Here is a 23,811-nt window from a genome sequence, read left to right as displayed (position 1 = left end):
CAAAGTAATCTTATAGGCTCTATTTTTTGTTATCCTCTATGTTATATGGCCTTGCTGGTTGGTCAGAGGTTGCAGTTTATCATGCGCTGGCAGCTTTTTCTAAAAGCTCAGTGACATGGAGACTCCCTCCCTCCCCAGCAACACATCCTGCTCTCTACCTGGGGCTGGAGGATTGACTTTATCTGAAAACTGCCTGTAAGCCAGGTGCCAAATTTATCTTTATCTTTATTTTGACCCTTTGCATCTATTCCTGCTAGAAGTTTCCCCTGCTGAATATATGATATCTAAGACTTATACTAGGAGCCTTATGATAGAACCATGCCACTTAACACAAATTAGGGTTTGTTCCAGCACCCGCATTCTATACACTCCATATAGTCTAGAATAATGCTGAGCTGATTCCCTGAAGTCTGTCCCGCGTACAGCTGTTTCTATCAAGTTCACAGGCCATACACAAATCTCTGTCGTTGCTTCTGCCCCTTTGTCTTCATGGATTTTCTATTTAATTTTATTCTTTGTGTATGTGTGAGTATAGAGAATGTGTGTGGTACAGGTGCATGCAGGATGGATGTATGCACACATGTGGTGACCAGAACAGAACATGGGATGTTCTATTCTATCACTTCTAACATTCCTCATTTGAGACTCAGTCTCTATGAAGGCGGAGCTAGGCTGTGTAGTGGGAAGGCCACTTGTTTGTTTCCTGGCAGCCCAGACTCCTGAAATAATCGCTCAGAAACTATATTATTTAAATCACTGCTTCGCCAATAACTTAAGCATATTTCTGGCTAACTCTTACATCTCAAACTAACCCATTTCTATTATTTTATATTTTACCATGAGGCTCGTGGCATACCAGCAAGGTTCCAACTAGCAGCTTGCATCTTTCTCCTCTGGTGGTTACATGACACCTTGCGACTCTGCCTTCTGTCTCCCAGCATTCAGCTTAGTCTCCCCACCCACAGCTCTATTCTGCCCTATCATAGGCCAAAACAATTCTTTATTCATTAACCAATAAAAACAGTACATATACAGAAGAACCTCCCACACCAAGGCTGGCACCAAATAGCACCATCAGTTATCCCGTTTCAACTCCAAGAGTATGGTGTTATAAACATAGGTAGCCATTCCTAGGTTTGTTTTTTATACATTATACCTAGGGATTCTGATTCAGATTTTCATGCTTGCACAGCAATTGCTTTTAGCATCTAGAACATCTCTCCAGCACCTTGTCATTTTATTAGATAATCTAAGGTGTCCAAAGTAACTGTGAGATACTGGTCTACTGATGTATGCTCTACTAAGGCATTTCATTAATATATATTACTTCTACAAAATGAGCTTCTTTTCCCACTTTTATACCTGTGTGTGATGTATTTTGAGGTTCCTTACTCCTTTTACCATCTTCTTTTTCATCACCCTGACACCTTCATATGCTATTATCATTTTTACTGCCCTTTAACTGAATTTGTTTGTATTTCTTCACAGTAGATTGCTTTTCATTATAGTCTTAAAACATCAAAAAAGAGACAGAAACAATTAAATTCTAAGGACTTTTCATCAAGAATGTCACACTTCATTGCTTTGTCTATGTAGTATCTGCTATGATTTTTCTATTGTAAGATGTCAAGACATTAGAAGATTTAATCAGGATAGGGAAGGAATCATGTGATATGAAAAGCTATTGGGAAAAACATTGTGTGTGCACATAAATGCAATGAAGAATTCTGTACACTCACTCAACTGTAGGTATAAAGAGAAATGTGAAGTTAGCAGAAGAGTGGTATGGACACCCAAAACTCATGCTTAATAATGTATCGTTGCCTAGCACACCAGGGAGTTTATTTGGGAAGTGTTTAAAAATTGATAACCTCTGTGGGGTGTCCTTCTGTGTGCTGCAAATATGTTTTGCTTTTATTGGTGGATGAATAAAACTGCTTTGGCCTATGGCAGAGAAGGCTATAGTCCTTCTGTGTGCGGCAAATATGTTTTACTTTTATTGATGGATGAATAAAACTGCTTTGGCCTATGGCAGAGAAGGCTATAGCTAGGCAAGAAAGTCAAACTGAATACACAGAAAAAGAAGGCAGGTTCTAGGAGATGCCAGCAGCTACAGGAGGAGTAAGATGACAGAGCATTACTGGTAAGCCATGGGCCATGTGGCAATACACAGATTAATAGAAATGTATTAATTTATATGTAAGAGCTAGCTAATAGTAAGTCTGAGCCATCAGCCAAACAGTTTAGGATTAATATTAAGCCTCTGAGTGATTATTTTATAAGTGGCTGCAGGAACAGGTGGGATGCAGAAAAGCTTCTGGCTATGGATAACATTATAGAAATAGTGTTCAAGCCTGTGAATTTCATAAAGTAAAAGTCCAAGCAAGTCCTTAAAAGTGTTGATACTTACTTTTGGGAAGTAAGATGGAAACGTGGAGGCTTAAAGATGAAACGTGTAATTATTGAGCCATTTATGATATCAAAACAAAAATTCATGCCAGAATTTGAGAATGAAAGATGGCTTACCTATTACATATTTTAGTGGATTTAATTATTCTTTCCATTCATTTAAAATGAGTCAAATGTGTCTCCAAAGTGAAAACTGATTATTAATGCAACTTTCCAAGTCACTGCAATGCTTCACTAGTGTTCGTGTATAAAGGTGTGGCTTAGGAAATGTCTTCCCTCTTCATACAGTGTAGCCAAGGGAAGGCAGAAGCATGGATGTCTGGCTTGATGCAAGTAATTGGGCTGACGTATTCATTATCAGGTGATTGGCACCAGGGTTATCAGATAGGAATTATCCTATAAGTGGAGAACTGCTTAAAGTAAAATAAATTATTATTGTAACAACAAAATAAAAGGGCTCCTAGGGCGTATCTATAAAGTCTGTATATATAAGATCTATCACTAATACTGAACAATTACAAGAAAAACATTTATAAATTATGATTGTTCATAAGAAAGTATAATTCCCACAAGCCAGAAAAGGGACATTTCCTTCCAAAAGATGACAGCCTGGAACATTTTTGACCTATTTGATTACACTCTCCAGTGATCCCTGGTTACTTTATATCTTGGAATTACAATGACAAATGAGATGAAGACATACAGGACAGTGTGGTAATGAGTTTTTAGTTATGTGTATGTTTTGTTCACCTCACCATTTGCATATATCTAAAATATTCCTCTTAAGACCCACTATGCTTTCACTACTCTCTTAGAAACTTGCCATACTGACTGGAGTATAGTCAGAGATTAATCAACATAGTTTTATAAGCAGTTTGATTAGCTACATGATAGAATCATAAATAAATTACTTATTTATGCTGCAAGATCATGGGAATAGGAAACTTTAAATTACATCTGAGCAACTGCAAATAGATTGCAATTTCTTCTTCTGACTGATTTGTTCTATCTACCTGTGATGATAGGATCATATTTTTGTATTGCGATATCTTTCTATTTATATATTGTGTTTATTTAGGCTTTTGCCACTACATGCATAAAATGTCATATTTGAAATTATATGTTTATATTTTATCCTTTAAAACAGGATGATCCACAGTATCCCAGGAAATATTTGCACTTAGAATATGACTACTATAAAGGTTTTCTAACGTTAGCTAGCTCTGAAATCAATCTTGCCTTCATAAAGGGAAGAGGAAACAAAGGCATACAGGTCATAGGAAAGCCCAGGGCCAGCCCTGTAGAGAACTAAATACTGTTACCCATGATTCCTCAAAACTATGGGTGGAAATGCAGTCCATAGATTGATGAAAAGCTAAAGGTCTACTAGTAACCATCTTTGCAGAATTTAATCCAATGACAGTACAAAGAAAGCCAATAAACACAAAAATTCCCTAATCATGTTTTATTCAAGAATCCATTTACTTTTGAGCAAAAATAAACAATTTTCAGCATTTTTTTTGTTTTCGTTTCCTTCATTTCTACTGGGGATTGTATTCAAGGCTTTGCCTCCACTAACTAGTCAAGTACTTTACTACTGTGGTAGATTCAGAACCCATTTAATTATTGCTGATTTTATTTCAGTTTGAGTTAGGTTCTCATTAAGTTGAACAGGTGGCCTGTTACTTGTTATATACTCCAGGCAGGTCTAGAAGTTGAGATCCTCCTGCCTCAGTCTCCCAAGTAACTGAGATAGCAGCTGTAGAGCTTCACTTAGGACATCTAAAATATTTTCTTATTTTCAAATTCTGTTTAGAGAACTTTGGTGAACAGTTCTTCAAAGATTTCCATATAACAATATTTATTACAGAAAATAAGTCTGAGGCAGGCTAGATGCTTCAGATGGTGAAAGTGCAAGTCCACAGCCTGAGTTCAATCCTTGGGACCCGTGGCAGAAGCAGAGAACGGACTCCTGAAGATTGTCTTTCAGCTTCCATATTCACTTGATAGCACACACAGATACACACACACACACACACACACACGTGCGGACACACAGACACACAGAGAGAAACACACACACACACATGCAAATGCACACTAAACAATCCCTTCCAAAAAACAACTAAAAATGCATCTGAAACTATAATGTTCAATAAATTCTCATAACAGCCTTTCCAGACAAAATAATTTAATCTCATGTTATCAGTAAGAAATAATTTAGAAACCCACTTCTCACAGATAATTAGCATTGTGTAGCTTTGTCTCAGACTCAGAAGCTCAGTCGTAGATTCAGTATTTCTAAACACTGCCATACTCCATATCTGGTTCCTTGTGATAAATGAGCACATATGCACACAGGTTTATCAGGAGCACTGCTTTGGGCTACAAGCTTATCCGCAAAGAATGGTCACAGTCTGGGTCTAATTGCTCAAGAAGCCTGTGCATGGAGAAACTGGAGCAAAACAGTATTTAATTGGTCTGCTAAACTCCAGAGTGGATCTTTTGAGCATGACACTTAGGGCTTAGTTTCTAACATTTAACTGCAGATTCTGACAGGTTTCCTTGTCAGTGCTGTTATGGTACCAAGCTGATGATGGGTGTGAGCTCAAAAGGCCTCACCCCTCACCAGGCAATTAAAGAAACACACTTTTCTTTCGAATTCTGGCTACTGGCAAGATGCCTATGTGCCAGTAAGTGGCCCACACTTATGTGCGTATTGGCAGCATTAATTAGACATGAGATAATGCATTTAAATGAAGGCAGCAAATTAGGAAGGCATGCATTTTAGTGCTGTCCAGGAAGAGCTGAAAGGAACAAAGGGTGGATAAGATCATAAAACATTTTACACCTGGATAAAATTATCAGATAATAAACAAACTGAAAAGGAATAAAATATTAGTGGAAACAGGAAGTAAAGAACACACTGTCTTCTTTGCACAAGGTAACAAGATTTTTCTCCAAATATTACCTGACTTCTGAGAAGCACTAAAGGCAATATTCTCACCAATTATGCTTTGTTCCGATTTAATTTGAGAAGGATTAAATGGTTTCTAGGCTTCGGTTGTTAACAAACTCTGAAATATTTCAAGATTCCCAAGTGGTCATGATCCATATCTTTCTCAACTTTTCTACCAAGAAAGAATATTTATGAAGATTTAAATGTGTACTACTCTGAGCAGTACACATCTGCATCTGTGTGCCAACAAGGCATCCCAGAGGTCTCACCTTACACTCCCCCGTTTCAAATACATATTCTATCATTTATTGTATGCACATTTTTTATTTATTTATACATAATGCATGCATTTATATAATCTTTTGTGGTGCTGTGGACTAAACGCATGGCTTTGGACATTCTAGGCATGTTCTCTATCATTGAGCTATGTCCAGAATCCCAATATACATGTTTTGATTGCAACATGTGATACATACCACTATATATTAATTGTCAGAGAAGGGACAGATCTGGGAACAGTCATCAAGCAAGGCATTATGACCTCACATGCTCAAAATATAATAAATAAATTTTCTCATGTCTCCTATATCATTTTGATGTTTTTCATAAAAATATGTATATTTATTTCTTCATTTTTATCCCCACAGTAGGTGTGAATGCATTACATATGTCGCATGCAAAGACAGTAGGTGTGAGGTATAACTAAGTGGTTAACTATCGAACATATCACATAGAAAGAAAAATGTCTAAGACATAACACTTCGATGGGGTCAAAAAAGAAATCTCTTCTATTAGCGGTGGGGTAGAAGAAGGTACATGCTTATATTGGCATTGAATCCTTTCTTAATTCCAGAGGCCATGTCTTAATTACTTCCAGTCTTGACCATATGTTAGGCATTTCAAGTGACTCCCAAACTCGCGTGTGTCCTGAATTGCATTGGAATCTAGAGTGTTAATAGTCAAACTTGGCATTTTTGAAACACCCAGTAATTTGAAAATACGATCCAATGTGAGAAACTTGGTCTGTGATGTTTGCAGGTGCACTGTACTGATTATTCTTAAGAACCACTTTGCCAAAGACTTTTGGCAGATAGGAAGGTAATTAAAAACCCACGCTCACTAAGACTCTGGGTACCAAGCAGTACGTTGCTTTTATCCAGATTCCAGGAAACTCCTGCTTAGATCCCTTGAGCATAAATGACTTTGGTGATAAAAAATAAATAGCATGTCTGTGTTGAAATCCAAGGGCCTTGCTGATCCAGCCCTGACTCTCACTGGCTCTGAGACAGTTGGCCCTGCCCTTCCCTGGACATTGTAGTAGGGGAGCTGGAGACACTCTTCCATCATTCCCCATGGGAGAGCTGACCCTGCCACTCGGAAAAGATGGCCACATCACTTACCACAGCCATGGGAGAGCTGACTTGCTGGCATGGGTCTAGGAGAAGAGCTAGCCCTACCCCTGGGCCTGAGGTAGGGAGTCCTAGTGGCCCAACTGACCTGATCAGCAACCTTCCACCTAGACCCACATTCTGGACCATAGGATGTCCCACCCTCACAGCTGCCTCATCTGTGACCTGCTGGAGTGCATGAGAGGACTGGTCCTTTGGACTCACAGAGATCCGCCTGCCTCTGCCTCCCGAGTGCTGGGATTAAAGGCATGCGCCACCACCACCAGGCTCTAGTTTACACTTTTGCACTATGATGTACAAAACAAATGGTTAGAGATCAAATACATTCTCCGAGACACATTTGGAACCAATGATATCCTTAATCTTTTTCTTTAATGAAAGCCATTTTGATCATGGGATTCTAAACACTAAAATTAAATTTAAAAATTAAAACCATACAAGACTTGGTCATCTGCCTTATGCGGATCCATACACCTTCAAATGCTATCTGGAGAGTCTAGTACACTCATCATCAATGTGTAGAAGGCAATCTAGTTAGATGAAGCATATTTTCTTTGTCGAGTAAGAAAATGGAAACACATAAAATTTCATTTCAAGTTAATTCTCTGAAAACACCATGCCAGGCTAGTCAAGAAGATAAGCTTAGTCGCCTTCCTGAGGACAAAACAGACCACGGTGGGAGCTTCTAGACCTCTGCTGTCACAGCAGGAGTGCCATAAAAACATCCTCCTGAGAAGGTTAACAAAACTTTCATATCAGAGAGAATCATATTAACAATGGAGGATGCAATAATAGAGGTAATAGAGGCCACAAAAATATAACTATCTACTTGGGAGAAACATAGGTGGGAGGATCATGGTAGAATAGGCCTGCTACAGTACAGGCAACAAGAACATTGTAGAGCAGGCTTGAGCTGTGGGACTGATGGCTCACAGACCAGACATGCTACAGTAGCAAAGGAGATAAGTACAAAATGAGGAGAAAGCATTTGAATTATTTTACAAATTTTCTCCAGAAAACTTACAAGTCTGTAGTAGTGTAACGAACACTTGGCTTTAAAATATGTAAACATATACTTATATGACACATGTGCACAATATATGCACATACAGCACACACATATGAATGCGCTTGGATAGAAACAGAAGGCTTACATCTTGAACCTTCTATGAGGAATAAAGTAATATCAAATGTTACCATTTGAGCTATTTTTGTCTTTTTCTCTATATTGGCTTAAAAGTTTATTTTAGATATGTCTCACAAATTTCTTGGAGAGCCCCACAAAACACTATGGGGGAAGATTTCAAAGGCTGAGAAAGAAATTGGGAAGAAAATCACATCCATAAACGTTTCAAGAGAAAAATAAAATAGCAAGGCATAGATACAGCCAAGAGGGAAGAACTCAAAAATGGGAACTGAGAGACTGAAGGAAGAATGGAGGAGGGCACTGGAGGACGCAGAGTGCTCCCACGGTCCAGGATCAGCAGAACTAATACTGTTTAAACGGCAAGGTTACTGAAACTGAAAGTGACTGACAGGTTGAAGGCAACCCTGATGAAAACTTGATGCCAAAACTAGGGGGAAATGCTCCAATTAACATACAAGGATAGGTAATTCCAAACAGTTCACACAATACTGAGTAAAAAAAAATACTGAAGATAAAACAAGACCTTATTCAAACTGTTATGCAGAACTACAGTAACGAAATCAGCACAGCACTGGCACCAAAACAGGAGAGTGGAACAGTGGAAGAGAAAGAAGAACTGAAAATAAATCCATACAGTGACAAGCAGTTTGTTTCCAATAAAGATATCAAAAAGCACACATTAGAAAAAATTCCGCCATTTCAAACCTTGTGCTGAGAAAAACGGATATTTGCATGAACAAGAATGAGGCTAGATCCCTTCTCTCACCCTGTACAAAGTTAACCAAGTGGAACAGTAAGCTTAGTGTAAGACTTAATGCATCAAATCTGTCATGGGAAAACATTTCAAGACAGATTCTTGACAAGACAGCCTGAAAGGGACCTCCAAACAGACAAGAAAACAACGTCATTAATTGACAAATGAGACTGCATGAAATAGAAATGTTTCTGTTCAGCAAAGAAAACAATTAACAGGGCGACGAGATAGCTGACAGAATGAGAGAAAGTCCTGGATATCTATTTAACATGGGATTAAAATTTGAATATATAAAGAATTCAAAAAAATCCGCAAAGATAAACAAACATGAATCAAAAGAAAAGAGAGATACACTTGTTTAAAATATTTTTAAAGGTTATGCATAGAAAGTCCATCTCAGTCAGAATGGCTATAATCCAAGAATTAAAAAACAAACATTGGTAAGAATATGAAGAAAGAGCATTTATTCATTGCTGGTGGGAATATAATATATGCAGCCAATGTATGTAGATAGGAATAAAAATTCCCCATGAAGTTGAAGCCAGAAAAACTCTCCTGGTTTACCCCCAAGTATTCTGTGTCTGAACACCATAGAGATGCATGCATGATGTCTACATACTACAGGGATGCATGAGCATCACATCCAATTATAAAACTAATCACCATAGTCAGGATAGTCAGTTAAATGCCAATTAACAGATGAACATCAAAAGAATATGTGGTACCTAAACAAAATGAGAATCACTGAGACACAAAAAGCAGGATTATATTATCATGAGGAAAATATGTAAAAATGTATCTCATTGTGTTAAACAAAAAAAAGGCAGACCCAGTACGAAAAAATAACACATTGTCCTCTTAAATATTGTATAGATAATGATGAAGTATTATATGATAGATTAGATAGATAGATGATAGATAGATAGATAGATAGATAGATGTCTTATAGAAAACAGATTGGAGTTGATAGATGACAGACAGCTAGATAAATAATGATGCAGATATATAGATACAGTTATAAATATAGAAATAAATGGGAAAAGGCTATATGGAGAAGCATGACTACCAGGAGGAAAGGGGAAAGGAGGTTTATAATGTGTGATTATTTAACAGTGTACAAAGACTTAGATGTATGGAAACATCAAAACAAAAACATCATTTTGCACATTGTTTTTCAATGAAAATTGATGAAGCAGAATGGAAAAGAGAACCTTATTTTAAATGTTGCTATAGCTGTTTCAGACACTTTGAGAGGACACGATTCCAAAGTGACAGAGCAGAGAGACTCTTAGGCACCTGTGTCAGGCATACTACCTGGGCTACAACAAACTCTCTCTAATAGTTAACCAGTTCAGTTAAAAATTACATGTGGCCCAAGCCTGTAATTCTAGTACTCAAGAGGAAAAGACTGGCACATTTCTGTGAATCAGAGGCCAACCTGGTCTATGTGGAGATTTTCAGCCAGCCAGGGCCAGGTAGTGAGGCTTGCCTCAAACAAGTAAATGACAAACAAACCATTGTGGACTGAGACTGTTGATCGATGGGAGAACATTAGCCTAGGCTGTGCACGGCCCTGTGTTCCATCTCTACCTTCATGCACAAAGCATGTTACTTTTATAGAGAAAGAGTCATTCAAGACTGATGGGCTTGATTTTCTTATATACACTACATGATGTTATATGATTCGGGACTAAGAACAATATCACTGCTGGGGCCTGCATAGAGATTATGCCCTGAGCACACATAAATCACAATTTCTGCCACTATTAAAAAGACAAAGAACACAGATGAAACATAAACATTAGACAAGCTTTTAATGCTAATCTCTAAAACTCCATATTACATTACCCTAGATTTATTGAAACTCATCTTAAACAATTGAATTTTTTATTATTGTTTTTTTAAAAAATAAGCAGTCTGAATACTGCTTGGCTAAATACTCCTTGCTCTATTCTGTGATAAACCATGACAGATAATAAATATTTATTAATTTCAATGACAGGAAATACATTTAGACCTAGAAAATCAATAAAAGTAACCCTTAGTAATTCAATATATACAAGGTCATAAGCAACTTGGTTCTAATAATTCATTTAAGCAATATAGTTTGAGTTGGAGACAAAAGTCACATGCTCCCAGAATGGAGGCTACTTGGCTGGAAGCCATCAGTTTAGGATGACATTTTTGTCTGCTCCAGACATAACACTAGAGGAAAGAGGCCATGGTTTACTCATCAGTATTGTGTTGTGTGGAAAGTGTGGTTTTGGCCATTTTAAGAAACTTGCTGATGAACATAGAACAGTACAGTTTCATGTACTTTTATTGTTTGGGATATAAATAATCCAATGTTTAAACCTAGAATTTTCATGAGTAGAACAGGAAAAATGTATGGAAAACATTTACTTTGAAATTATAAGTATTCTTCAACACACAATAAGAGCAAAGGTGATAAAAAGAAACATTGGAAATATGATTTCATGAATTTTTTACAGGAAAATATGTTAATATATCATGAGATTGCATAAACTACTAAATCTTTTATGCCCACAATCACAAGTAGCAATGCTAGGATAAGGAGAGTAAGATATGAATAGGAATTGGGCTCATCTGTAGTACAACACAGTGCTCATGCAGTATTCCTGTTGCCTGTACAGTCTTGCATGTCTAAGTCAGGCTGCTGTGCATAGCATACATTCTAATCGCAAACAACCTTTCAGGCTGTCTGGGTTTATTTACATATAGACCCCACCAAGCCATTTCTGTACAGACCAAAACAAAGTGGGGAGGAAGCCACTGAACCCTGATGGTAATCGATTGTTGGGAAGTTTGTTAAGACAGATTTCACATCATTTATTTTGAAATGTGAAGGCACATTAAAATTCCTTAATATATAATTAAAAAAAAACAAATGGAAGCCTATACAAACTAACTGACAAGCTATGTGGTGGGCTCCTTCTTGTTACAAGTTTTTTACATACTGTAAAAGGATTCTGATGGACTGAAAGCGATATACTTAGCTTTAATCCATGTATTCTGTGACGATGTAGCTTAAGCCTCCAAAGAAGGCTCTTATCTGTGTTGTTTATGAGAATGTAATGCAAATACTTGTTTTAAAATTACTAATAACTCATTGTTTTTCTATTTTTGTTGTTGTAATGAAAACAATTAAAAGTTCCCGCTTATGAACCAAGCTCTTTGATGATAAAACATTGCTTTCTGACAGCCTTCCCTGTGTGGTCATGGGAACCGCAGTCTGAGATAGTCTACTGAGAGCTGCCTAATAACCATTCAGTGAACTAGCTGTCCTACATGGGCCCAGTGTGTTGAGTATACACAACGAAGTTTAAAGACTATACGTTAGTAGTCATCACTGCTAACACATGGAAAAAAATGTACCTTGCTTTTTGTCCTCGAATCTGGAATCTTGGAAGCAATTGTTCTGGGCGGATGCAACATCTGTGATGGATTTGATGGGAGGAGACTGAGAGGGGGAGGCTGATCACGGAAAACTGACGTCAAGCAGAGTTGTACAGTCTCTTTCATTGCTTTTATCTGGGATTCCTGAGAGCAAGGGGAAGAATAATATTTTTACCTATAGTTCTTGTTACCATTCCCTGCATACAAATAGAAACAGGTTTTCAAATGAAATTTCTTGTTCTGCTTCAATATGATGCCTACAGTAGCTTCTGTACTTGAACACCTTCTGCCCAGCAGGTGGCACAGTTAAGGCTGTGAAACCTAGGATGAGGGAATGGAACACTGGGCGACAGGCCTTAATTGAAAACAGAATAAGCATACTTCTGAGCTGATTTTCGATCTCTGATTTGTCTCTTGCTCTCCACTCTTGTTCTCTCTCCTTCTCCCTCCTTTTTCTCTTCCCACTTGCTTCATCTCTTTCAGCTACCTGATTTGATAAGATTTGATCAAGCATCCCAAGCTACTGCCGCTGCATCTGAGAGCCATTCCCGCTACCATGTATTCTCCCATAAGATGACCCAGGAGTGTAGTAAATAGGGGTGCTGGGCTGTGTCCCCAGCACCCCGGCTGCCTGGCTAGCTTATGCCCGAAATAACAACACACAAACTGTATTCATTTAATCACTGCTTGGCCCATTTCTATCTAGCCCTTACTGGCTAAATCTGATATTTCGATCAACCCATTTCTAATAAACTGTAGCACCAGTCTTACCGGGAAGATTCTAGCCTATGTCCATCCTGGGTCGGAGCTTCATAGCATGCGTCTGCCTGGGAGCGGGGCATGGCATCTCTCTGAGGCGTCTGCTCCCGAGAGGAGAGCTGTGGAGTCTGAGCTCACTTCCTCTTACTCCCAGCATTCTGTCCTGTTTACTCCTCCCACCTATCTTCTAACCAATAAAATGGGCCAAGGCAGTTCCTTTATTAGCCAATGACCTTCCTCCATCACAGGAGTGTCTCAGGCATTGTCATGAACTATGAATGTGGTCCCATATATTGGTATTCATGATGTCATTTCACATTGTAAACAGTTTGGATACCCATATAACCCTTCGAACTATGAACTAGACTAAGTCCTTCCTTCTTTAAGCGGCTTTTCACCACATATTTGGTTGCATTGTTGAGAAAAGTAACTAACGCAGAAAACTGATGACAAGATATGAGTCTCTTGCTGCTGTAGACCTGATCATGTTGTCTATAAGTCTTTGACTTACAAGAGGATATGGAACAGTTTGAAGTGTCAGGTAAGATTATTCTGAGAAACTTGAAGCAGTATTTGTTTGGTAGGTGATTCTGGAGGGGGTATGGAGACCACTATCCCAGCAGAACAGAGGACCATGAACCTTGGCTCAGGAAGCCTCAGAGGGTGAGAAGGATTGTATCAGACATTGGTTAAGAGGTTACATATGCTACATCCTGGCAAATTCTCTGACAATGAAATGAGCATAGTGATGAATTATAAAGCAGTGGACTGATTGGTTTGATGGAGAGCATTTCAAGAGAGCATAACAGTCAGGCTGCAGGATGTTGTTTCTTGTGCTTAGTGAAGTTTATATTAGATCTTCAAAGCAGAATCTGGAGCAGAAGGTGTGACATGTAAGTAGTTAATGGAGAAAACACATTATAGTGTAGTTAAAATGGGAGGCATGGAACAGATAACAATAAACGGCATATAGCTAATATAATTATTTGTACAGTTAAGGTGTGATTGCACACTCTACATGAGGACAATAGGAAGGTACATTTAGGCTAAACACTAACTACAGGAAGGTTCTAGGGGGAACAGTGTAAATCCTTTTGAAAAAAGAGTGCCCAACACAGGGGATTTCCATGTCGCCTTTTTGACAGCTTTGAGACTGGAGAGATGGCTCAGCAGTTAAGAGTATATACTGTTCCCGTCCAGGACTGGAGCTTGGTTTCCAGCATAAGCACATCCAACCCTGTCTTCTGTCCTTTGGTAGGACTGTGCTTACATATAAAATACCCACCACACCTATACACATAATTTAAAAATAACAATCTATCTTAAAATGAAAGATTGCCATTGGCCTTTGCACTTTTGAACAGTGTTGGGCATATGAAAGATTATATGGTTTTTGACATTGATGACGAATTATCAGTATGAGATGGGTATGAATATAGAGGTAAAAATCTATAATGGAGGGTTTCGATACTGAGAACTGACAGAAGGCAACACTATTTCCCGTTTGCATGATTCTTTTTCTTTCATACTGCTCACATCATACACCTAGCAGATTAGGTACATTAATCTCTACATCAGAGCAATAACTCAACTCAGAAGCTAAAAGTAATAACCAGCCATGAAGTGGTGGTTTTAAATGCACTGATATATTGTGAAAGACAGTGCACATATATTGAATTTTGCCTTAAACTTGGTGTCACATGTATGTACACAGAGGCCCCAACCTCATCAGGAAATCTCCAGGTTAATATAATCAGCTCTCTGTCTTTAACTGTTAAAGGGGTGTAGAGAGCGATTTGTATTCTGCTTCAGGCTGTTGTCCACATCTTACTTCCTGTGTTTCCTTCTTGGGACTGTACCCTGCACCAGGATCTCCTGTCATACATTTGGGTACTGTTCTTTGTTGATAGTCTAGACAGATACTGCCAGTGACCATGGTGTGCGATTTGTCACCAGAATCAGTGCCATTGTTTTCCTACACCCCAAGAGAGTGCTCCTAATGGAACAAGCTTGTTTCTGATGCTGCCAGTGTTGTGATCACACAGGCCCTGGGTCAGAATCAGTGACCATTATACTTCAAGTGTTGTCTGTACTGGAGCTTCAGGCGACTGTTTCCTTTGAAGCTCACTATAACCAGACGTCCCTTACTGAAGTATGAGACAACATATATAGCATGCTTTCCTCTGAACCTGAAGAACTAATCTTTTCTCAGATAACTCTTGATTTACCCTTTCCCTCTTAGCCCCAAACTATTTTTCCCATTTGTTTTCCCCTCCACTCTTGAAGTGGTAAATTCTGTAGCTAAAATGCCCCCATTTTTTAGTATATTCCAATTGTAGCTCAATAAATAATAGCTTTCTGGGAGCTCACAGTTGATTCATAGATCTTGAGATTCTTTGGTTATTTTGTTATAATAAACTGACACTTCATTCATTAGAAATAACACTGAGAACAAAGTTGGGGTGTAGTTATGTGATAGTTAAGGTATTTGAACATGAGACAAAATATATCTAAAAGGAAAACATGCACAAGGTATAAAAATGTTTCTTATAGAAACAATAGAGAGAGGTAAAGGACATTTTATTTAAATTGTACTTTTTCCATTATAGATTGAGATAACCTTTTCATCTGAATTTAGAGCTAGTTTTTAAATTTCATATGCATCTTGCTTGATATTTGCTAAAATCGATCTCTAATCATGTAAAAGTCTTTAAAGTTCTATGTACAAAAAAGAGGTGACAATTATGAAGGTTAAAGACAAACTGCTCATCATAAAAAAGCAATCTTATCTCAATCACTGATAATACTAATGGACAAGCTTCCCGAGTATTTTTTGCATGGCAGGAAATATTCCTATCAGTCTAGTTAGACATACAACAACTCAATCACCCCTCAGCTCTCAATGGTAAGGCTATGTAGTGTAGCACCAGGGAAATTTGAACATGGCCCGTCAACAAAAGTCATTACCTAAACACCAGAGGAGAGTCCCTGGAGACTAGCCACTGCTCCCAGACTAGTCCATGCTGTGCACATGCAGTGCACATGAAGGAGATGGACAGTGGAACAAGCAAATGGTACTACAGGTAAAGAAACAACTCTACGGTAGCTTGAGTTCTGTCCACAGGCTGTTTCTAACCAATTAGTGTGCTGTGGCTCCGGAATTCGGTGTTATTTACAAGTACTTGCAAAGCAAGATTAATTTTCTGTCATTCTATTGTCTTGTGGGTCAAAAAGTATTATTTTCTAATTGATCCATTATATTTGATATCAGAACAAAGATCATGTCAGATACATTTTTTTATTCCTGTGATGCCCGACATAATAACATCTCACGATAGCTATTTTAAAACCCAGTAAACATTATCAATTAAATAATTATATCATGAGAGATAAGGAAGAATATTTTAGAAAGAATAATTCAATGGCCAAAAATAATAGTCTTAAAAGTTGGGAGATTGCCTCAGGACCTTGAAGACTCAATGTCTTCTTAGGATTTAATACGTTTTTCAGAGACAGTGGCAGCAAGGACAGAGAATAATTTTTTAATTGTGATCTAGGAAAATTTAAGATTGTATGTTCCTCTTGGTTTTCTAATTCCACTAAATCTACAAAAGTCTTGTGTCCTTTGTAAAAACTGACAGAGTAGGAGTTGGAAGAAATGAGGTGAACATCACTGGAAAAAATCATAAAATTAAATGTTTTATAAAACTAATTTTTGATAAAATAAATTATGGCTGTTCTACCCCAAAGAATAGAAGCTAGGCTTCCTTGAACTATTAAATGTTAATAACTTGGATAATTAATAAATGGTAATTCCAAAGAACTAAGGTTAGTGAGATATCTACTTCTCTGAATATTTAATTTGACTCAGAGCTCCAAATCTTACAAAGGAATATCATTAACATTTAGGATATGTTCTTTCTAATTTCTCCATTGTGATATAGTCTACATACTCTGTCAGCTGTGAAGATGTTTGGATCATAACAGAGCAAAGATATATTCTTAAGAGAGACAGAGTCTTATTCCTAAGAAGTAAAATTTTAGCCTGGGTTTAAACTTACCATACAGTGCAAAGTGTGCAGCACAGTATCAAAGTATCCATACAGTATCGGGTTTCCTAAAGTGTAAAACCTGAAGATCTTCAAAGGGAACCAATCCCCCACATGGTCTCTATCCTATCTGTTCCAAAGTGAAATGCCCACAGTTCAATTCTGGTAATTAAAGGGTAACCTCTTTTCTTTACAGATTATTCGAGTTCATATAATGAATTAGTGAAAAAAAAAAGCTCCCAAATGAACTGGTGTCCCTGTTCAATATTATCTATAAAACTATTACTAAATTGTGATCACCAATATAGAAAGTTCTTGGCAGAAGGCAGAACACTTTAAGTTTAGCCAAGATGACTTTGAGAATTACAAGGCTATGTAGAAAATAATATTATGTACAAGGTTAGCAGTAGTCTGAATTGAATAACTACTTAACTCAGCTGTATGATGCATAAATTACAGACAGACAAATATTTGTAATACAAATAAATATGGAGGCAGCATGTACCCGGTGTCTACATATATATTACATGCTTAACATACATGTGATATTTATGTATTCAGTACTAGCGCAGACTATTACTTTGCATCCATTCAATAAATGAAGGGTGAAACAGATGCATGCAAGGGTACTTCACAGCCATCTGCACTAAATTTCTCAGGAAACAATTAAATCCATAATTTGAATATTTGTTCTTTCACTTATTCTACCTCTATAAATACTTAATAGATTTCATGTGTTTGAACAATTATTACTAATAGACAAAATGTGTTTTATTTGTAATTTTTATGTTTGGAATGGCATTCCAAAGTATGGCTATACAATATATATGAAGTCCTACATTTTCGATTATTGAAACATGTAGTATCCTTGTGCAAATTTCCAAGCTCTCGAACACGAGGAACAGTGCTAAGGCACAGGCATTTAAGACACATTTTTAACAGCTCATGGTTACTTCCATTTTACTTCCAGAGTTTTCACAGAACAGTATGGCTTACACATTAAGTACGTTTATACATGGTGTTATGGAATAAATGTGCCAGGAAGATAAATGAAAAATGGAGTCACAAACACCCAGAGTTCCCTCAATTGACAGTGGCAGAAAAAAAAATGAGCGCAAGGAAGCCATCACACACTCAGGAGTTTGAGGACCAGCTTTTGTGCAGTGTCTAGAATCGTGCTGGGTGGCCGCAGGCAGCAGCAAGCACACACTGTGTGCCTGAAATCCAAGTCGTGATGGCTCCTGGATGGCAACTTACCCTGTCGAGAGCTGCTTTCTCAAGTTCATTTTTGGCGACAGCTAACTTCTGTTCCAGTTTAGTGAGCTGTTGGGCCTGTAACAGAGAGGAAAAGCAGTGCATTTGAGAAAACACTATACATATTTGTTCTTCACAGAAAAAGAAAGAAAGAAAAGGGATATAGCCTGCTAGTTGAATTTAAAATTCAACTAACAGAACTTCAAGTCTTTGAAGACAAAATCTTTAAATTTTTGAAGAAAGAAATTGAAGAAGACATCAGAAAATGGAAAGATCTCCCATGCTCTTGGGTAGGTAGAATTAACATAGTAAAAATGGCAATCTTACCAAAAGAAATCTGCAGAGTCAATGCAATGCCCATCAAAATTCCAGAAAAATTCTTCACAGACCTCAAAAGAACAGTATTCAACTTCATATGGAAAAGCATAAAACCCAGGATAGCCAAAACAATTCTATACAATAAAAGAACTTCTGGAGGCATCACAATCCCTGACTTCAAACTGTACTACAGAGCTACAGTACTGAAAACAGCATGGCATTGGCATAAGAACAGGCAGGAGTTAATATGGAACCAAATAGAAGACCTTGATATTAATCCACACTCCTTCAAACACCTGGTTTTTGACAAAGAAGAAAAAATATCAAATGGGAAAAAAGCATGTTTAACAAGTGGTGCTGGCATAACTGGATGTCAACATGTAGAAGAATGTAAATAGACCCATATCTATTACCATGCACAAAACTCAAGTCCAATTGTATCAAAGAACTCAAGGTTCACTCAAGCCACACTGAACCTTATAGAAGAGAAAGTGGGAAGTACACTTGAACACCCTGGCACAGAAGACCATTTCCTAAATATAACCCCAGCAGTACAGACACTGAGAGAAACAATTAATAAATGGGACCTCCTGAAACTGAAAAGCTTCTATAAAACAAAAGACACAGTCAACAAGACAAAATGACAGACTACAGAATGGGAAAAGATCTTCTCTACCCCACAGACAGAGGTATGATGTCCAAAATATACAAAGAACTCAAGAAATTGGTCATCAAAACAACACATAATCCAATTAAAAAATGGAGTACAAACTTAAACAGAGAACTCTCAACAGAGGAATCTAAAATGGCTGAAGGAAATGTTCAACATCCTTCGTCATCAGAGAAATGCAAATCAAAACAACTCTGAGATTCTATCTTACACCTGTAAGAATGGCCAAGATCAAAAACACTGATGACAACTTATGCTGGAGAAGTTTTGGCAAAAAAGGAACACTCCTGCATTTCTGGTGGGATGCAAGCTGGTACAACCCCTTTGGATGTCAGTGTGGCGATTTCTCAAAGAATTAGGAAACAACCTTCCTCAAGACCCAGTAATACCATTTTTGGGTATATATCCAAAGGATTCTTAATTATACCACAAGGACATGTGCTCAATTATGTTCATAGCAACATTGTTTGTCATAGCCAGAACCTGGAAACAACCCAAATGCCTCTCAACTGAAGAATGGATAGGAAAATATGTTACATTTACACAATGGAGTTCTACACAGCACACACACACACACACACAAAATGACATCTTGAAGTTTACTGGGAAATGGATGGAGTTAGAAAGCAATATTTTGAGTGAGGTAACACAAACACAGAAAGACAATTATCACATGTAGTCACTTATAAGTGGTTTTTAAACACAAAGCAAAGAAAACCAGCCCAGAAATCACAATCCCAGAGAACCTAGACCCTAAGAGAGACATACATAGATCTAATCTACATGTGAAGTAGAAAAAGACAAGATCTCCTGAGTAAATTGGGAGCATGGGAACATTGGGGAAGGGTTGAAGGAGAAGGGAAGAAGCAGGGAGGGGAGCAGAGAAAAATGTAGAACACAATAAAAATCAATAAAAAAATTCAGATGAAAAGCACAAAGTTTGTGCAGAGAATGGTATGATCTGAATAAAGGAGGACTAAAGTCTCACAGGTAGAAACACCTTGTAAAGCCTTATGCAATCTTTGTTATAATTTGTTTGTCCTCTTATAAGAGATGCTTCTAGTCCTCGGGGACTGAACTCTAACTCCACAACTTCCCATGTTGATGTCTGAGTGTTCAATTATGTTTTAACTTTTTATTTGGTGAGAGAACAATTGAGACTATAATCAGGCTTGAAATTCTCTTTTTTTCTCTCTCTCTTTATAATAATAAATATCAAATCACCAGGACAGGAAATGTATTCCCCAAACACTGAATAAAGGAGAACCTGAAATGGTAGTCTTGCTCTGAGGGTTGTGTGGACATGGTTTACATGAGCTGCCTAGTCTGCAAAATTAAAATAGCAACACTTGATTTTTTACCACATGTCTCTGTATCCTAGCATGCCTCTTTATTTCCTCAAATGTTGTAACAGGGCTCTTCAGGGAAAGTAACAGTCACTTCACATTTGAAAGATGTATTTTTTTTTTTTTTTACAAAAACACCAAGCTAACAGTCATAATATATATGCAGAGGACTGGGGAGTGGGAGCAGGAGTGTGTTTGTTTCTGACTTTTTTGCCTGATCTTGGAATTGTTTTCTTCTTTTTGAGTTGCCTTGTCCAGCCTAGATATGAGGGCTTTTGCCTTTTCTTATTGTATCTTGTTTTGTTTTGGTTGTTTTCTCTTGGAAGCCTGATCTTTACTGAAAGGTCAAAGGAGAGGAGGGGGAATGGATCTGGGATAGAAAAGAGGTGGTGGTGATGGGGAGCAGAGAAGAGGGAAGGGGGGAGAAACTGTGGTCATTATGTTTGTAGGGGACAAGAATCTATTCTCAATAAAAAGAAAAAAGAAAAATGCATTCTAATCTTGCCTTAACTATGTGATTTTGGACAAAATATTTGATGCTTCAAGCAAAAGCTGACACCAGATTTCTGTCATAAACCATCACTGAGTAAGGAACACAATGCCTGGAGAAGTTCATTACCAATACACACATATATTTACACGACTTCCAATTATAATTCTCTGAGCATATTCCTTCCAGTCTATGTTGGCTTATATTAATAGCAAGAAAAACTAAATGTATTTATTTCAGATGGTGTTAGCAATGCTGTCCTCCTATTCCTTATCAGGAATAATTCAATCATGTCCTAATATAAACAACAGTGACCTTGTAACATACATGAAAAATGGATTGTGTGTAATGATTATATATTGAAGAAAAAATAAAGTCAAAGACAAACTGCTTTCCTATCTGTACATGCATATTGTGAGTTAGTGACAGCTGTTACTAAGAAAATGAGGTTAAAAGGGAAATAGGGAATTCAGGAGTCTGCATTAATCTCTTCTTCTCATGGCTTCTGTCCCTGGACTGGAGAAACAGCTTGGTGGTAAATACTTACTATTCCTTCATAGAATTGAAGTTTAGTTCCCTTCACCCGCATGAGGTTCACAACATCCCATACCTCTAGCTCCAGGGACCCAATACCTGCTTCTTTCCTACATGGGAACCCATATTTACCTGCACATACTCATATACAGATATATATACATACAGAGAATTTAAGAAAAAATTAAAATCTTTAAAAATAAAATTGAGAAAGAAAGTTATTCAAGCTTTTGTCTCTGTGTCTTATGGCTCTTCCTATCAAGAGAGTGTTTATATTCTTGATTTTGAATGAGATCTTGCAGTTCTAACTCTTTCTGTGGTCATTGGAATACAGAAAAGCACTTGAGATGGCCATGGCAAACTAAGTGTTAGGGTGGAGTGCCTCTCGTTATGCCCTCATGGAGAATCCAAATGAGATAAAAGCTGAGCAAAAACAGGCCAGTGGAAATATAGCTACACATGTACCCAGCCAACATCACTGGCTTCCTTCCAACATACATGTGCTTGTAATCTATCCATAAACGGCTGGTACTTTCTACCTTAGGGTGTGGGTGGTGTCTCAGTACAGCCTATTGTTATAAAGGAGACCCATCAATGCTTCCTAACTGGGGAAGAAGCAAATCATAAAGTGGAAACTTAAGACTTCCAATGCAAAAAACAAAAATCTGTTTACATAAAACACACATCAATCAAGAGACAGGTAAGTAGGAAAGTAGGAGGGACAGACATAGTAGTAATTTATCTGTCCCACATGATGTACTTTTAGAGAGTTAGGAAATAGGAATGTACGACTTGCAAATTTGCAGTACTGCATTTGAATGCAATGCCTTCCAGTCACTGGGGTAGGGGCTATTGTGTTCAATGAGTGGGTTAGCTCTATGCAGGCCTCCCTTTTTCTCCATCTGAGAGGAAATGCCAGCATTTGTAGATCATTGTCCAGTCTTGTCTTCCTCATGACCCAGGGACAACTGATCCAAGATGGCGGAAGGCAAATCCTTGATCAGTGGACATAGGGAAAAGAGTCTGATGATCAGTTTTAGTACATTGAGCAATGTAATTAATCCCTATAAGCTCAAGGTTTTTTTTCTATATACAATAAAATACCTGTAAAATAATTAAAGAAATAAAAGCAACACAAAGTAACATACAGATACTTAGTGAAAAAGGTACTTTGTTGACCTCCATTTGTACATCATTAGGAGGAGTCAATGTAGTCCTGTATGCTTATTTTTCGACAAGAAAAATGAATTCCCATAAAATAGAAATTCATTTCTGAAACTATTACTACTAGCCACCTCAAAGTTTTCTGTTTGTTTGCTGTTTTTTTTTTCCATTTACGATATCTTTCTGAACATGAGAAAGCTCATAAGTGAGAAGTTTACAAAGAGAATACTAATATGTTGTCTTGGGTTTTAAAACAGCAGTGTTTATACTATATACAAGAAAGTTCTGACAATATCTACAACACAAGAAGACTTATGGTAGTCAGGGCACTTATCCAGAGAGTAAACTGTTTAATAAAGTTAACTTTATAAAGATTACTTGAGAAATCATAATGTACTATAAATTAAAATATGACGCCATCTCAGAAAACCCAGTGTTGAACTCAGAGAACTTTTCATTTTCATACAGTCATTTACTAATACTTGGAACATGATTAATTTTTTTCTAAGTCTGAAACAAAGAAGAGTGAAGAGAAACAGAAGAAAACAAATCATGCACAATCAAAGCTGCCTTACAAAAGTTAAATAGCTAAACCATAGTTGAATGTTAGCAACAACTGATAGAGGCACATTCCAGTGTGCCTGAGAGAGTCACTTAGACAGCAGTGTAACCAAACCATCCATTTTCTCAAAGGCACACTTCCCTAGGAACTGCAAAACTGATGGCGGGAGAAAGATCTTATTTCCTGGATGAGGCCCTAATCCTATGTGGTCAGTTTTAAATACTTGCAAATAAGGGCAAAACTAACTGGTGTGTGTGTGTGTGTGTGTGTGTGTGTGTGTGTGTGTGTGTGTAACTGTAGAAGTGGTCGTGAAGATGGGATGGGGGCAAGGGAGGAGTTGGAGAAGTGGGAGAAAACAATTACACATGATGCAAAGACAGTGTTTTTCGGTATGATCTGCTCAAATAAAGAGAAAGAAGCAACGGTTTGGGCACTGAAGTTGGTATCACCTCTTAATTCACTTTTTAAAACTGTCCTTTCCAACCCCCCACAGAACTCTGAAGTTCCAGGGGACAGCAACACTGAGAACAAGACCTTTATCCTAGAATTCTCATTGCTGCATTTTTTCCT

The 23,811-nt window shown here is 37.6% G+C and overlaps 1 protein-coding gene across 4 annotated transcripts in view; it reads right to left on the bottom strand.

The window, feature by feature from the left end:
- Luzp2 (leucine zipper protein 2) overlaps positions 1–23,811 on the bottom strand; it is a 404,363-nt gene that overhangs the window by 31,154 nt on the left and 349,398 nt on the right. For all 4 annotated transcript variants that reach the window (XM_041655646.1, XM_041655656.1, XM_041655677.1 and 1 more), the window contains 2 exons: positions 18,161–18,235; positions 12,075–12,239 (listed from right to left, as the gene is read on the bottom strand). In XM_041655646.1, the coding sequence (XP_041511580.1) occupies positions 12,075–12,239; positions 18,161–18,235 (240 nt within the window). The remainder of the gene's footprint in view (positions 1–12,074; positions 12,240–18,160; positions 18,236–23,811) is intronic.

The sequence above is a fragment of the Microtus oregoni genome, unplaced genomic scaffold (assembly GCF_018167655.1).
Source record: "Microtus oregoni isolate MIOR12 unplaced genomic scaffold, Mior012 000000F_ref0000247, whole genome shotgun sequence".
Lineage (NCBI taxonomy): Eukaryota > Metazoa > Chordata > Mammalia > Rodentia > Cricetidae > Microtus > Microtus oregoni.
This window is presented reverse-complemented; position numbering and strand designations above follow the sequence as displayed.